This window comes from Vidua chalybeata, unplaced genomic scaffold, assembly GCF_026979565.1.
Source record: "Vidua chalybeata isolate OUT-0048 unplaced genomic scaffold, bVidCha1 merged haplotype W_reject_6, whole genome shotgun sequence".
Lineage (NCBI taxonomy): Eukaryota > Metazoa > Chordata > Aves > Passeriformes > Viduidae > Vidua > Vidua chalybeata.
Genome location: NW_026530355.1, coordinates 1,022,769 through 1,035,257, shown reverse-complemented (window position 1 = coordinate 1,035,257; position 12,489 = coordinate 1,022,769). Strand labels below are relative to the sequence as shown.

The following is a 12,489-nucleotide window of genomic DNA, read 5'->3' as shown; positions in this document are numbered from 1 at the left end:
GTAGAAGCATCTGAACTGAACACAGAAACAAACTCCCTCTGTCAGCCCATTTTCATCTTCTAGATCACTTTCAAGATATGCATGGGGATGTTGCAATGCTGATCAGACAGCTCTCCATTTCTGGCTGCAGGCTCTGCAGAATCTTTCTCTGCATTCAGTCAGGCTTGTGCTCCCTAACAATTCCTGGTAGCCCATCATGTTTTCTTAGGGTAGAACAATAACAATGAAATCCTTACCAATGGCACAACTGCCCAGACCACAAGGAAAAGAAAGAACAAGCTGCCAAGTTCTTCAAACATTTGTCCTGCTTTGCTGCAAGAGTTGTGCTGCACACACGGTGTGGAATGCCAAGAGAAGCTGCAGCTGGTGGCACATCTTGAGACAGAAGCTGCACCTCGTTCTCCAGGAAGGGTTCTTGGAAAGAGCAAACAGGCCCCGGCCCCAGCGCCGGCTGCTCCCGGGCCCCGCGGAGGACACAGGCGGCGCAGCCGCTGCCGCCGCCTCCGCTGCGGCTTCCCCGGCCCGAGCTCCGCCGCTCGGCAGCGCGGCCGCCGGCCCCGAGCCGCCGCTGTCCCGTTGCCAGGAGCGAATGCCTGGGGATGGCCGGCCCGGGGCGCTTGAGGGGCGCTCGGGGGCCGCTCCTGGCCCCGGGCCGAGCGCTGACAGCCGCGTCCCGCCGGCAGGGAAGGCGCAGCAGGGCCTGCAGGAGCAGTACCGGCTGGGTTCGCTGCTGGGCCGCGGCGGCTTCGGCAGCGTCTTCGCGGCCACGCGGGTCTCAGACGGCGCCCTGGTGAGCGGCGGGGCCGGCGGCGGGAGCAGGAGGAGGGGGCGGAGGAGGAAGAGGAGGAGGAGGAGGAGGAGGAGGATGAGGAGGAGGAGAAGGAGGATGGAGCTGGGCAGGGCGGGCGGCGAGCTGAGCCCGCTGCTTCTCTTGGCTTGCAGGTGGCCATCAAAAGGGTGCCACAGAACCGCGTCCTGCACTGGGGCGAGCTGCTGAGTGAGCGGGGCCAGCGGGAGAAGCCGGGGCATGCCGGGTGGGGATGAGCCGCGGCCCGGCAGGGTGGAAGCCGCCGGGACGCCTCGAGGGAGAGCGGGCGTGGGGCCAGTGCAGGGCGCAGAGCATCCCGGGCTGGGCGAGGGGTTCCCGAGCCCCGGCACGGCCTCAGCCCCACTGACGGCATCGTGCTCCTCCCGCAGCCCGACGGCACCAGCGCACCCCTGGAGGTGGTGCTGCTGGCCAAGGTGTCCACTGGCTTCCCCGGTGTCGTCCAGCTGCTGGAGTGGCTTGAGCTCCCCAACGACATCGTGATGGTGCTGGAGCGCCCAAAGCGGTCTCAGGACCTGCACCATTTCATTCGGGCACGGGGGTTCCTGTCCGAGGAGGTGGCGCGGGAGCTGTTCCGCCAGGTGCTGGAGGCCGTGCGGCACTGCACCAGCTGCGGGGTCCTGCACAGGGACATCAAACCAGGGAACATCCTGGTTGACCTGGCCACCGGGGAGGCTAAATTGATCGACTTTGGCTGTGGCACCTACCTGCAAGACACAGCCTGCACTCACTTTGCAGGTGAGTCCACACAGGGGTGTGCTCGCGGTGCCGATATCTCATGGCCCAACATCTCCCAGCCCAAGCTGGCTGTGGCATCGGGGATTGTCCCTTTTGCTGCCCTTGATGGCTCTGAGATTTCAGCCGAGTTGCGTTTCAGCAGGGCTGGGTGGGGAGCCAGCTTCCAGCCCTGCTGGCAGCCTTTGCCCACCACTCTGCCCAGGGCTGGGGCTGGGGCTGGGGCAGCCAGCCCAACAAAAACACCCGTGGGTCGGGGTAGCAGAGAGGGGGGGCCAGAACCTGTGCCCCAGCCGGTTTGGTGTGCAGGTGAGAAAGGGCTTGGACTGCTCCACTCACCTGGTTTGCTTTGGATTCATCATGTTTCTTGGGGCAATGCAGGCAGGGAAGATGAAGGCATGGTTTTCCCCAGCACTGAGTGGGTTTTTCCTTGTCATGGTTGGGCCTTACCAGGGCTTCAGCTGCCCTCTTTCAAGACCAGTGGCTTCTTTTCCAACCCCAAGTCTGTACACAAGTCCCAGGTGCAGGCCAGAGGGCAGCGGTCACCCCGTGTGCCACTGGGGCAGCCCCCGCATGCGCAGGGATGCTGGGGCCAGGCTCTGGGAGCAGCAGCATCCCCCTGCTGAAGCCCATCTCTATTCCATAGGAACACGGTCATACAGCCCCCCGGAATGGATGCATTTTGGCTGGTACTACGGCAAGCCAGCTACTGTCTGGTCCCTGGGCATCGTGCTGCACCAGATGGTCTGCGGGGAGCACCCTTTCAGGGGGTGCCAGAACATCAGCTGGGACCATCAGCTCTCGCTGCCACAACGGCTCTCTCCAGGTGGATCCTCATCTCTGGCCACAGGGGCAATACCAGTGCTGGGAGACAGCAGCAGCTCGTGAGCATCCCGCTCTGGCAGCTGCTGAGGAGGGGGCACATGTCCTGCTCTCCTGCTCTCCTCCACAACTGGGAATTGATGGGAAAGTTTTGGCCCAGCTCTGAGCACATCCAGCATGGCCTGGGCATGGGAATAGTGGGGCAAAGCCAACAGGAGCCTTCTCCAACTGACCGGCGGGTTCTGGTTTCTCTGCCGAGAGTGCCAAGATCTGATCAGGAGGTGTTTATCCATGCTGGACATGGAAAGGCCTTCGTTAGAAGAGCTGTTGTGTGATCCCTGGATGCAGGACGTTCATCTGCCCTAGAAGAAGGGAGAGAGCCACAGGCACACTCTGATGCAAGGCCCTGGTAAGTTACAGCTCCACACATGCCTTGGCAATCAGAAGCACAGGAACCCAGACATTTTTGTGCTGCCTGTGTCACTGCCCAGGGCTCATCAGATGGGAACACGCAGCCCTTATGCTGCAGCTGAGCTGCTCTGCCCAGCACTGGTGGCCGCCATCAGAGCTGGTTCTGCTTGTCCTTGGTTCCCTGACAGCTGGGGCCCTGGGCAGAACCCTGTCAACCTGGTCTCAGCCCCAGGGAAGGAGAAGGAGCCCCTGGAGAAGCTGTAGCAGGTGGGGCTGCTGCTGCTGGAGACAGCGAGGACGACATCAAGGATGACAACCTCTTGCTCCACCTGGTCACCGGCAGGCTGAAGATGACATCACTTTGATTCTGGCACCTTCTCCAAAGCCAGGCTCCACAGGGAATTTGCAAATGAGTCCACACGCAGGGCATGCTCCCAGATTTGGGCATTGCACAGACTGGCCGGGAACCAAAGGTTCCCCCTTTGCTGGGGCAGATGCAGCTGATCCTTCAGTCGGCTGCCCAGCTGCTTTTGGCAGGGCTCGGGGCATGGGCTGGGGTGGGTACGAAATGGGAGTGGGCTCCTGGCCCTGCCAACAGCCCCCACCACCCACCGTGCCCCAGGCTGGGGCTGGGGCTGGGGCAGCCAGCCCGACACAAACCAACCCCCCCATGGTGGAAGCAGAGGTGGGACTCCAGAACCTGTGCAGGGGCTGCTTTGATTTGCAGGCAAGGAAGGGCTTGGGCTGCTCCCCTGCCCTTGTTTGCTTTGGGATCACTCTTATTTTGGGGGGCAGTGCAGGGGGAAGGGAGAAAGCCTGGGCTTCCCTCACCCGTGGGTGGGGTTTTCCCTGGCATGCAGGGGTTGGGCCTTCCTCAAGCCCCAGACAGAGATATGATTTTTGACCTTTTTTCTTGTTTCCCCTTTTTGTCTGTAATCTACTTTCAATCATTTGTTGTGTGTTTTTCTAGAGGAAGCGTTCTAGGTGGGGTCCAGTCTGGATGGGGAAGTGCTTGGGAGCAGCTGTGGCGTGGATGGGCCGTGCCCTTGGAGAAGGCTGAGGACATCGTTTGGGACCAGCTTTTCTTCCAGCGGTGGATGGCGTCAGGTGGGTCCCGTCTGCTTGGCATGGTGGGATCAGAGCTTTGGGGAGATGGCAGCGAGCACAGGAGCATCCTGCTCTGGGCAGCTGCTGAGGGCTGGATGTGCCGTGGCTGGCTGCAGGCTGGGCACATGTCCTGCCCTCCTGCTCTGCTGCCAAAGGCAGCAGTGATGGGCAGCTCTGGGCACCGCTCTGGGCACGGCCAGCATGGCCTGGGCACCGCGGGCAGCTGGGACAAGGGGACAGGAGCCTTCAGCTGAGGGGCACTTTCTGGTTTCCCTCCTTGCAGACGGGCTCTGCGGGTGCTGAGGCTGCTCTGGGCTCTGCCAGGGCTCTGCTGGGCTCAGCACCGGGACAGAATCAGCCAAACAAGAAATGGTGGGACCTGCAGCACAGACTTGCTTGAGCATTTCAGCAACACAGCTCAAGTTTGCAGAGTGCACACCTCCAAGGGAGAAAATGCCACCACCCAAAAATTAAACTTGTTCAATAGCTTCTGACATGAAATCGGTCTGGGATGACCCCAAATGCCATTTTTCAGCTTGCTCAAGCTGTAGCTCAGGCCTTCTCTGAACAATTCTCTCCCCCACCTGCATTTTACTTCCCAACTGCTCCCTCTTTTCCCCCAGTGAGTTCCCAGCCCGTGGCAGTCTCCATCACACCGTTGCCTTCCTTGATGCGCCTCACCACGAGGAAGGCCGAGCCCCTGCCTTAGGGACTCATCCTGTCACTGGCTGAGGAGCAGCAATGTCTCAGAGGTCTGGTTGGATTTTAGTGGCATTCAGAGCTGCTCTCCAGCCCTCAGCTCTCCTCACTGCTGAGCTCCCACTCCCTTTTCCTTGTCCTTTCAGCAGGGTGAGCTCTGTGAATCCCCTTGGGCCTCCCCACTCTTCCCAGCCCATGCACCCACCTCAGTTAGGCTGAAGCTGCAGCTTCTCTGTCTCCTCTGGCACACCAGTCCAGTCCCCTGTGCGGGGAGCCCCAGCCCCAGAGCGCAGCACCCAACAGTGCCGTCCGGGCTGGAGCAGCTGCCCTGCAGCCCTGGCTTGGCTCTTGGTGGCAAGGGATTGCTCCCTGTTTGCAGCTGTCCCTGCAGGATGGCCCCAGGGCAGAGCCCAGCTCCCACTGCAGCCCTGAAGCTTGGGGCAGACAGTGGTCCCAGAGCTGAGGTTCATGGGGAGCACCCGCAGCTGTGCCTGGCACTCTGTTGCCGTGTGTCACAGTGCAGGCTGCCTTGTACTGGCTGAATGGACCAGCCCCTGCTTTGACTGACAGGGGCCTCGCCCATCACATCTCTCCCAAGGCTGCAGGCATTTCACAGGCCAGAATCTGAAGGGGCACAGAGATCAGACCAGTGAAATTATCCAGACTGGCTTTTTCAAAGGCCCCTTAGAAGGAAGGGCTTGAGCACAAACGCTCTCTGTTTGCCCCATGAACATTGGGCTGAGTTGTCTCTTTGGCTCCAACCCACTTTCCTCCTCGAGCCAACGTTACCCACTGCCTCCCACATCCCCCCCGTGCCTTCCCACTGCCTTGTCCTGTCAGGGCTTTCGCAGCCCCTCATCTCTTGGTGGCCCCATCCCCTCAGGGTCTCCCTCAGCCCGGCCAACCTGCCCGGCAGCAGCGCCGCAGCCCCACAGGAGCTCCCGAGGAGCCCCATCCAGAGGCACCTCGGAGCCCTCAGCAATGCAGCCAGCAACGCACGGGCAGGAGGACACAGATGGCGGTTCCTGCCTGGGACAGGGCTTGTGGCCGTCTCCAGGCACCGGTCTCACAGGGATCCCTGGAACTCCGGCCCCTGCCCACCGGCTCTGCTGGCAGCACAAAGGCTGCAGCAGAACCACCAAAGGCCAAGGGGCTTCTGGCCATTTTCCCTGCAAGCCTGCACGTGCCTGGGCAGCTTGCTGAGCCCAGGCACCCTTTGCTCCCTCTTCCCCTATGCCCTGCAGAGCCTGGGCAGCAAAAGAAAGATCCTGGGAGTCTGTCTATTAGAACACATCCTATATTTAAATGCTAAAGAAAAGCCAAAAGAATGAAAGAACAACCTTAAAAAAATGAAACATTCCTGCTGGCTCAGGTGGCCCCAGCAGACAGAGCCTCTGGGATCAGCACTCTGCACAGCTCCAGCAGCGCAGCCAGCCGAGCCCCAAGAGACGAGGCCGTGTCCTCCATGCCCTGCGGAGCTGATCATGCAGGCTGTCCAAGAGGGAATATCCAGCTTTCTCTACTGCCTGGAGGACGTACAATGTTTGAATTGCCAGGCTTCCAACGGCAATGCTGATGTCATTTGCCGTGCCTTCAAGGGCTGAAAGAGAGAGCAACAGAGCCGTGGTCAGATCCCGGATCTGAGGGGACCCGAGGAGACCTCCCTGCCAGGGCCATCCCAGCCGGCTCCGGCCACGGCCAGCAGGGAATAAGGGACAAATGGGATCAGCCCGAAGCTGCTGGCCACGAATCCCCCAGGTGGCCCTGAAATCTCCGTGTGCTCTGCCCACGCCGCCCCTCGTCCGCACAGGGAGCAGAGCCCTGCGCAGCCGGGGCACGGCTTGCAGCTCCCCCGCCAGCCCCCGCTGACAGCCCGCTGCCCTCACTCACCCTCACAGATGAGCTGGAGCTCTTCCTTCTTCCCCCTCAGCTGCCGCCCGGCCATCCCTGCCAACACAGAGCCTGTCACGGCCCAGCGGCACAGCTCCCTGCCAGCGGCGCTGCCGGCCCTGTGGCCACACGGCCTCCTGGCCCGGCAGGGCTCAGCCGGGCCCTTGCCGCACGCTGCCGCCCAAGGGCACGGCTGCGAGAGGGCGGCAGCAGCGCCCAGGCCAGCCGGGGCTCCACCCCGCCGGGCCCGGATGGCGCTGCCGGGGCAGCAGGCGGGGCTGGGGCCGAGCTGCGGCGGGGCGGGGAGGGAGCCCGGGCTCGCGGCTCACCCAGGAACCTGATGGCCGCCTCTCGCAGGGGCTCCTCTGGGCTCTGCAGGTAGGGCATGGCCTGGCGCAGGTGCTCGGCCGCTCTGCTGCTGTCGTCTGCCAGCTGGAGAGAGCGGCAGGAGGGAAGGCTTGGCGCGGGCTCAGCCCCTGGACCGGGCACTCCCTGCGCCCAGCCCCAGCCTCCCCTGCCCGCACCGCCGTGAGCTCGGGCCCACAGGAGCCTGGAGAAGAGCCCGCGCCGCCTCTGGCTGCAGCAGCGGGCAGGGGCACAGCTGCCAGCCCCGCACACTGAGCACCGCGCTCAGGGGGATTCTCCAGCCTGAGGCTGGCACTTCCAGACCACCCTTACCAGGCACTCGGTGAACTTCCACAGCTTCTTCTTCTTCACCACTTTTTCCAGATCCCTCCTCTTCAGGAAGTGGGCCACACAAAGCAGCGTTTCCTGAGAAGCCTGGAGAGCAGCAGAGATGCGGAGATGGCCCCACAGCCCAGGGCGCAGGACCTGTGTCCCTGTGCCAAGGCCTGGAGGAGGCTGCAGCCCAGCAGGCGCCAGGGCAGGAGGCAGCTGAGCCGCCTCCCAGGGGGACAGCAGCAGCCCACGAGTCCTCACCTGTGCCACACGCCCATCCTCATCATGGCAGTGGAAGAAGAGTGGCAGCAGACTCTGGCGCACGTGTGTCTTCAGGGCCTTTTTGTCCTTTTGCAGTGGAAGAGACAGCAATGTTTGGAAGAGCAGGATGGAGAGCAGCTGCACCTGGCTATTGTCCTGTATGAAAGGAAGAAAAAAAGACCTGAGCATCGGCTGCACGGGGCTCAGCTTGGCTCAGGCCTGGAAATCCACAGGCCACAAAGTGTCCGGGCAGCAGCCAGTGGCTGTGGCTGGAGGCAGCGAGCCTTACGTGGTCAAAGAGTGGCAGGAGCGCCTCAACCAGCCGCAGTGCAATGGAGCTGCCTATCAGCATGTCCTTGTCCCGGGAGATAAAGCTGAGGAGCATGACTGTCATGCTAACTATCTCTCCATCTGCGTCGCACAGGAGCTCCGCAAGACTTTCAGTCAGGCTCCCCATTTTTTCACTCTGTGCGGAACACAAGTTTGTGAAACGCCACCCTGCTGCCGCAGGGCCTAGAGGCCAAAGGGCTGTTGCGGAGCACTTGGGCAGCTGAAGCAGGAGGCAGGAGAGCTGGGAGCAGCTGCCCCAGTGCCTAAAGCCCAGCAAAGCCCAAGCGACTGCATTCCCGAGAGCAGCCTCAGCCTCTGTCCCCTTCTCACCGTCGAGGGATTGTCAATGAGCTTGAGAAGGGCCCTGAGCGCCAGGCGACGCCTGTCCCTGCACTTGCTGTGCAGGTGCCTTGACAAGATTTGCAGGACTCTGTTAGCACTGCCTCCACTCAAGTTCAGGCACTCGAGGACCTGAAAGGCACAGGGCAGTGACAGGGGACCCGGCCGGCAGGAGCCTGGAACCGCCCAGGGCTGGGCCCAGGCAGCAGCACAGGGCGCGGGCACCCGTCCCAGGCAGCTGCGGCTACGAGAGGGCAGAGAGCTGGGAGGCAGCTGAGCGAGGCAGCGCTGGCCATCAGGCTCACCTCCACAAGGAAGGCCAGGGCGGGCAGCTCCCAGCGTGGCTCCAGTGTGCTGAGCAGCTGGAGCAGGTAGCGAGCGATCCGGGAGCACAAGGGGATGGAGACACGGGATATCTCCCTGGCAGGAGAAAAAGTAACCAAGACTTTGGGCCGGGGGACAAACCTCTCCCAGGACAGACTGACAGAGGTCTGGTCTTTCCCCAGCATCCTGCAAGGGGCCCTGGGCTATTTGGGAGGCAGCTGCTTGTGGGTACCCTCCTCTGCCAGCCTTTTCCAGTCTGCTTGGCTGTGCCTCGGTGACAAGGCCCTCTGGCCCACGACCACTGGGACTGTGTGGGTCACCCTGGGCACAGAGCACAAATGTCAGAGGCAGCGGGGAGAAGGGGGTCTCACCTGGCCAGCAGACCCACGGCATAGTGGTGGGTGTCAGCACACAGCAGCGTGTCCCAGCCACGCTTGCGTTCCATTGCCAGCACCACATCCTCATGCTCCATTTGGCAGAGCAGGGACTTCAGGGTCCACACTGCAAACCTGCGTGCAGAGCAAAGCCCAGGTAACGCTGGGAGCACTGGCTCCTGCCCAGGGATGTGGCAGGGACAGAGGAGTGGGATGGAGTACCTGTTGGGGCTGGTGGCAAGGCCGTATTGCTGCTGGCATCCCTTCCAGAAGGTATCGACCTCCTCTGGCATATCCAGACTGCTGAAGAACACTTGGAAGAGCAGATGCACAAGTAGGTGGGGGAAATACACTGTCACCATCTGTGGGACACAGGGCACCTGGAGGATCTTCCACATCACCACAGTTGCCTGCAAAGGACAAAGCCCCCCGAGACAGCGCTCAGTGCCGAGGTGTCCGTGTGGCAGGGCCCGAGCACGGGAGGGAGAGGCCCGGAGAGACGCAGAGGGAGCAGCGGGCCTGGTGCCCCTGAAGCTGCCCCGAGGCCAGGTTTCAGCCCAGCGCCTGAGGCAGGGAGATGCAGTGGGGCAAGGAGGATGGAGAGCTGCTGGGCAGGTGGCCTTGGGACCAGCAAAGGCCAGTTGCAGAAACTCACAGCCAGGACAAAGACACCCGTTTTGCCCCCATCAGAGGTGAACGTGCTGTGCTCTGGCCAACTCCCCAGCACATCGAGGAGCATCAGCTGCACTGGCTCGGCAGTCCTGGGCGAGCACATGATGCTCTTCCACATGGTGAAAGCAGCTCTGCGGGGTTAGAGCTCTGTCTCAGGGGGGTCTGGGACACAGCAGCGTGGCCTGGGCAGCAGCGGGGACCTGAGCTGGCTGCCGGCTCTGCCTCTGCCCACTGCCCCTCGCCACCAGCACCCAGGCAGCCCAGGCCTGTGGGGACAGGCCCCCGAGGGGCAGTGAGGGAGCATGGCAGCAGGCTCGGGGGCTGAGGTGCCAGGGCTGGCAAAGGGAGCAGCCAGAGGGCCCTGGGGACTCTCTGTTGGTCAGACACCTGGCACAGGCTGTACAGGCTGATGGGCTGGGGAGCCCTGAGCCCTCTGGGCAGGTGGCCCCATACCTGTCACAGGATGGGGCCACACACAGGAGTGTCATTACTACATCAGCAGGCTGTTCTTCGGTGAGATCTAGCAGGGCCCTGTTCAACCTCTGCTCAGCAAACTGATTGTCCATGAGCCACTGGTGGATGTACCTCACCATGGCGGGCACCTGGAGAAGGCACGGGGAGACTTGGAAAGCTGCCAGAGGGAGGAATGTCCCCAGCTTCCCCAGAGAAGTGCTTCTCTTCCCACCACACTGCCATGGCCTCAAAGGCTTCCAGTGACCAGCGGGCGTGGCTTGGGAGGCCAAGCAATTCCTGGGAGGATCAAACCCTCAAACCATAGGCTGCTTATTTGCTTTGGATTGCACAACCCGCCCTCTACGAGCATATCCAGCAGGGCAGCAGAGGTCTTGGTTTTGAAGGTGTGTGAATATGCTCTGAGCCCTGTGCCCATGGTGCTGGTCTCTTCCTCCTGAATCCTCTTGATGAATTTGCAAAGCAGGTGTAGGAGAAGGCCAGGAAGCCAGGGATGTTCCATGGAATGCTCCAAGCACAGTGCTCGGCTGAGCGGTGACAGCAGGCCCAGCCCAGGTGGGGATGGCTGCAGGTACCTCCACTGTTCTGCGGAAGAGGCCACGGGCGGGGTCCTGCTCTTGTGTGCGGTCCACGGCTGCATCTGGCAAAGAGCGAGCGCAGCCAGAGCTGAGGGGCTGCGGGAGAGGCCGGAGAACACAGCCCAGCCCTGAGCTCCCCAGGCAGGGACAGCCCCGGGATGCCCCAGGGGATGGAGCACGGCCGCTGCGGGGTGTCTGCCCGGCCCCTCTTCTGTCCTGTCCGTGGGCATGTCCCCAGGGGATGGGATGGGATGGGATGGGATGGGATGCCATGGGATGCCATGGGATGCCATGGGATGCCATGGGATGGGATGCCATGGGATGCCATGGGATGGGATGCCATGGGATGGGATGCCATGGGATGCCATGGGATGGGATGCAGTGGGATGGGATGCAATGGTGCCAAGCTGGCTGCAGGCACCAACCCTAAGCCCAGCTCTGCCACTCACCCTCCTGCAGAGTCTTGAACCGCACCACCTCTTTGATCTCCTCTATTGGGGCAGCTCCAGGGCCTTCTTCCTCCTCCTGCACCCAGGCCAGCTTGGGCCCTCTCAGGGATCTCTGCTCCATGGCAGTGACTGGATTTGAGGCTACTTGCAGGAGAGATGCCTCGGAAAAGCTCCGAGTCAGCAAGTCCTGCAATCGTGCCTGGAAGGCACCTTCAGGAGAGAAGCCTCAGGAAGGCTACAGGACAGCAAGTCCTGCACTCTGGTCTTGAGGGCTCCTGCCACAAGGACAGGAGACTCCTGTCAAGGATTGATTGTGGTCAGGCCTCGAGGGCACCGGTGGCAGGGATGGGAGATGCCTCCAGGGCACCAAGTCCCACGGTCTGCCCTCAAGGGCACCTGCAGAAGAGAAGCCTCGGGAAGACCGCAGGTCACCAAGTCCTGTGGTCTGGCCTCGAGGTCAGCTGCAGGAATAACGCCTGGGAAAAGCTCCGGGTCAGACACGAACGAGTGCGCTGTGCGGGGGCTCCTCACGGCACCGCTCTGTCCCGTCCTGTCCCGTCGCGTGCTCCAAGCACTCTGGCGTGGTCTTGTCACCGCCAGCTCCTATGTCACCCTGTGTCACAAAGGGCCCTTGGACACGCTGTCCTGTTCCATGACACGGTGACCACGCAGCACCGTGTCACAAAGGGCCCCTGCACACACTGCCCCCTGCCCTGGGGCCGCCCCCAACCCACCCAAAGTGGCCCAGGTTGGAAGGAATTCCTCACCCCAAGTGTCTAAGACAGCCCGACAGGGTCTTTAGGAACGGCTGAAACCATCAGCAAACGCTGCCCTGCTCTGCGGGCTCAGGGCAGCAGAAGGAGCCCCCAGGGCTGCCGACGCAGCTGTGCTGGGAAGGGCACGGGGCCTTCCACAGAAGCTGGCACGGCCTCCTTGGGACACGTCCCGGCTGGTGGCCATCCTAAACCCGCGGGTGTGACACAGACAAGGAACGTGGGCCACAGTACCAATGCTGCTCTGAGCCCTGGGGCCCGGGGAGCGCTGACATCAGCAGGTGTGGCAGAGTCCCTGCCCAAGCAGACCTGCCACCCCCCGGGCCCTGGCAGCTCTGGTGCCCTTCTCCTGCCCCAGAGACCTGTGCCCGTGGGGGGCTTCTGTGCCAGAGGGAGCCAAAGCCCACGTGCATTGGGGGCTGCGCTCCTGCCTTCAGGGGCTCTTGGCAGGAGCACCTGGAGCAACTGCTGGCAACACTTGGTCTCTGTCAGAAGCTCTTACTCCATGCTGAAATTATTTTCTCATTGAAGTTCTTGCCTTCTGCACAAAAACACCTTAGTGGCCAAGGCACGGAATAATCTGGCAAGTAAGAATCCTCAGTTCAGGAAAGCTTTCCTTCCTATTGTTCAACTCAAGTAGTTCCAAAAATTTGCAAGCTTCCCAAATTAACTGGGATGGCCTGAGGAGGTGAAGATTTGGAATTTTGCTTCCCATCTAAAAGCAGCAACTCATTTGCCTTAACCTCATCC

The 12,489-nt window shown here is 61.8% G+C and overlaps 2 protein-coding genes across 4 annotated transcripts; one reads left to right on the top strand and one right to left on the bottom strand.

The window, feature by feature from the left end:
• Positions 1 to 522: 522 nt before the first annotated feature.
• On the top strand, positions 523 to 4,402 carry LOC128783247 (serine/threonine-protein kinase pim-1-like). Of its 3 annotated transcripts, XR_008429050.1 has the most exons (7): positions 523 to 790; positions 943 to 994; positions 1,199 to 1,564; positions 2,208 to 2,387; positions 2,643 to 2,792; positions 2,983 to 3,901; positions 4,185 to 4,402. XR_008429050.1 is itself a non-coding variant. In XM_053933891.1 (6 exons), the coding sequence occupies exons 1-5, from the start codon at positions 590 to 592 to the stop codon at positions 2,747 to 2,749; spliced, it is 906 nt and encodes a 301-aa protein (XP_053789866.1). In that variant the 5' UTR covers positions 523 to 589; the 3' UTR covers positions 2,750 to 2,792; positions 3,021 to 3,102. The 3 variants fall into 3 exon arrangements, 2 of the variants coding, with proteins under 2 accessions (XP_053789866.1, XP_053789867.1); XM_053933891.1 differs by lacking the exon at positions 4,185 to 4,402 and having other exon boundaries at positions 3,021 to 3,102; XM_053933892.1 differs by lacking the exons at positions 2,983 to 3,901; positions 4,185 to 4,402 and adding an exon at positions 2,875 to 2,889.
• Positions 4,403 to 5,875: 1,473 nt separating this feature from the next.
• On the bottom strand, positions 5,876 to 11,640 carry LOC128783242 (maestro heat-like repeat-containing protein family member 6). Its single transcript, XM_053933881.1, has 14 exons — positions 10,967 to 11,640; positions 10,515 to 10,579; positions 9,922 to 10,070; positions 9,452 to 9,599; positions 9,019 to 9,206; positions 8,794 to 8,931; positions 8,404 to 8,518; positions 8,090 to 8,230; positions 7,719 to 7,895; positions 7,430 to 7,585; positions 7,169 to 7,270; positions 6,820 to 6,922; positions 6,491 to 6,547; positions 5,876 to 6,200 (listed from the first exon to the last, which is right to left on the bottom strand). The coding sequence occupies exons 1-14, from the start codon at positions 11,085 to 11,087 to the stop codon at positions 6,001 to 6,003; spliced, it is 1,860 nt and encodes a 619-aa protein (XP_053789856.1). The 5' UTR covers positions 11,088 to 11,640; the 3' UTR covers positions 5,876 to 6,000.
• Between the last annotated feature and the right edge of the window lie 849 nt (positions 11,641 to 12,489).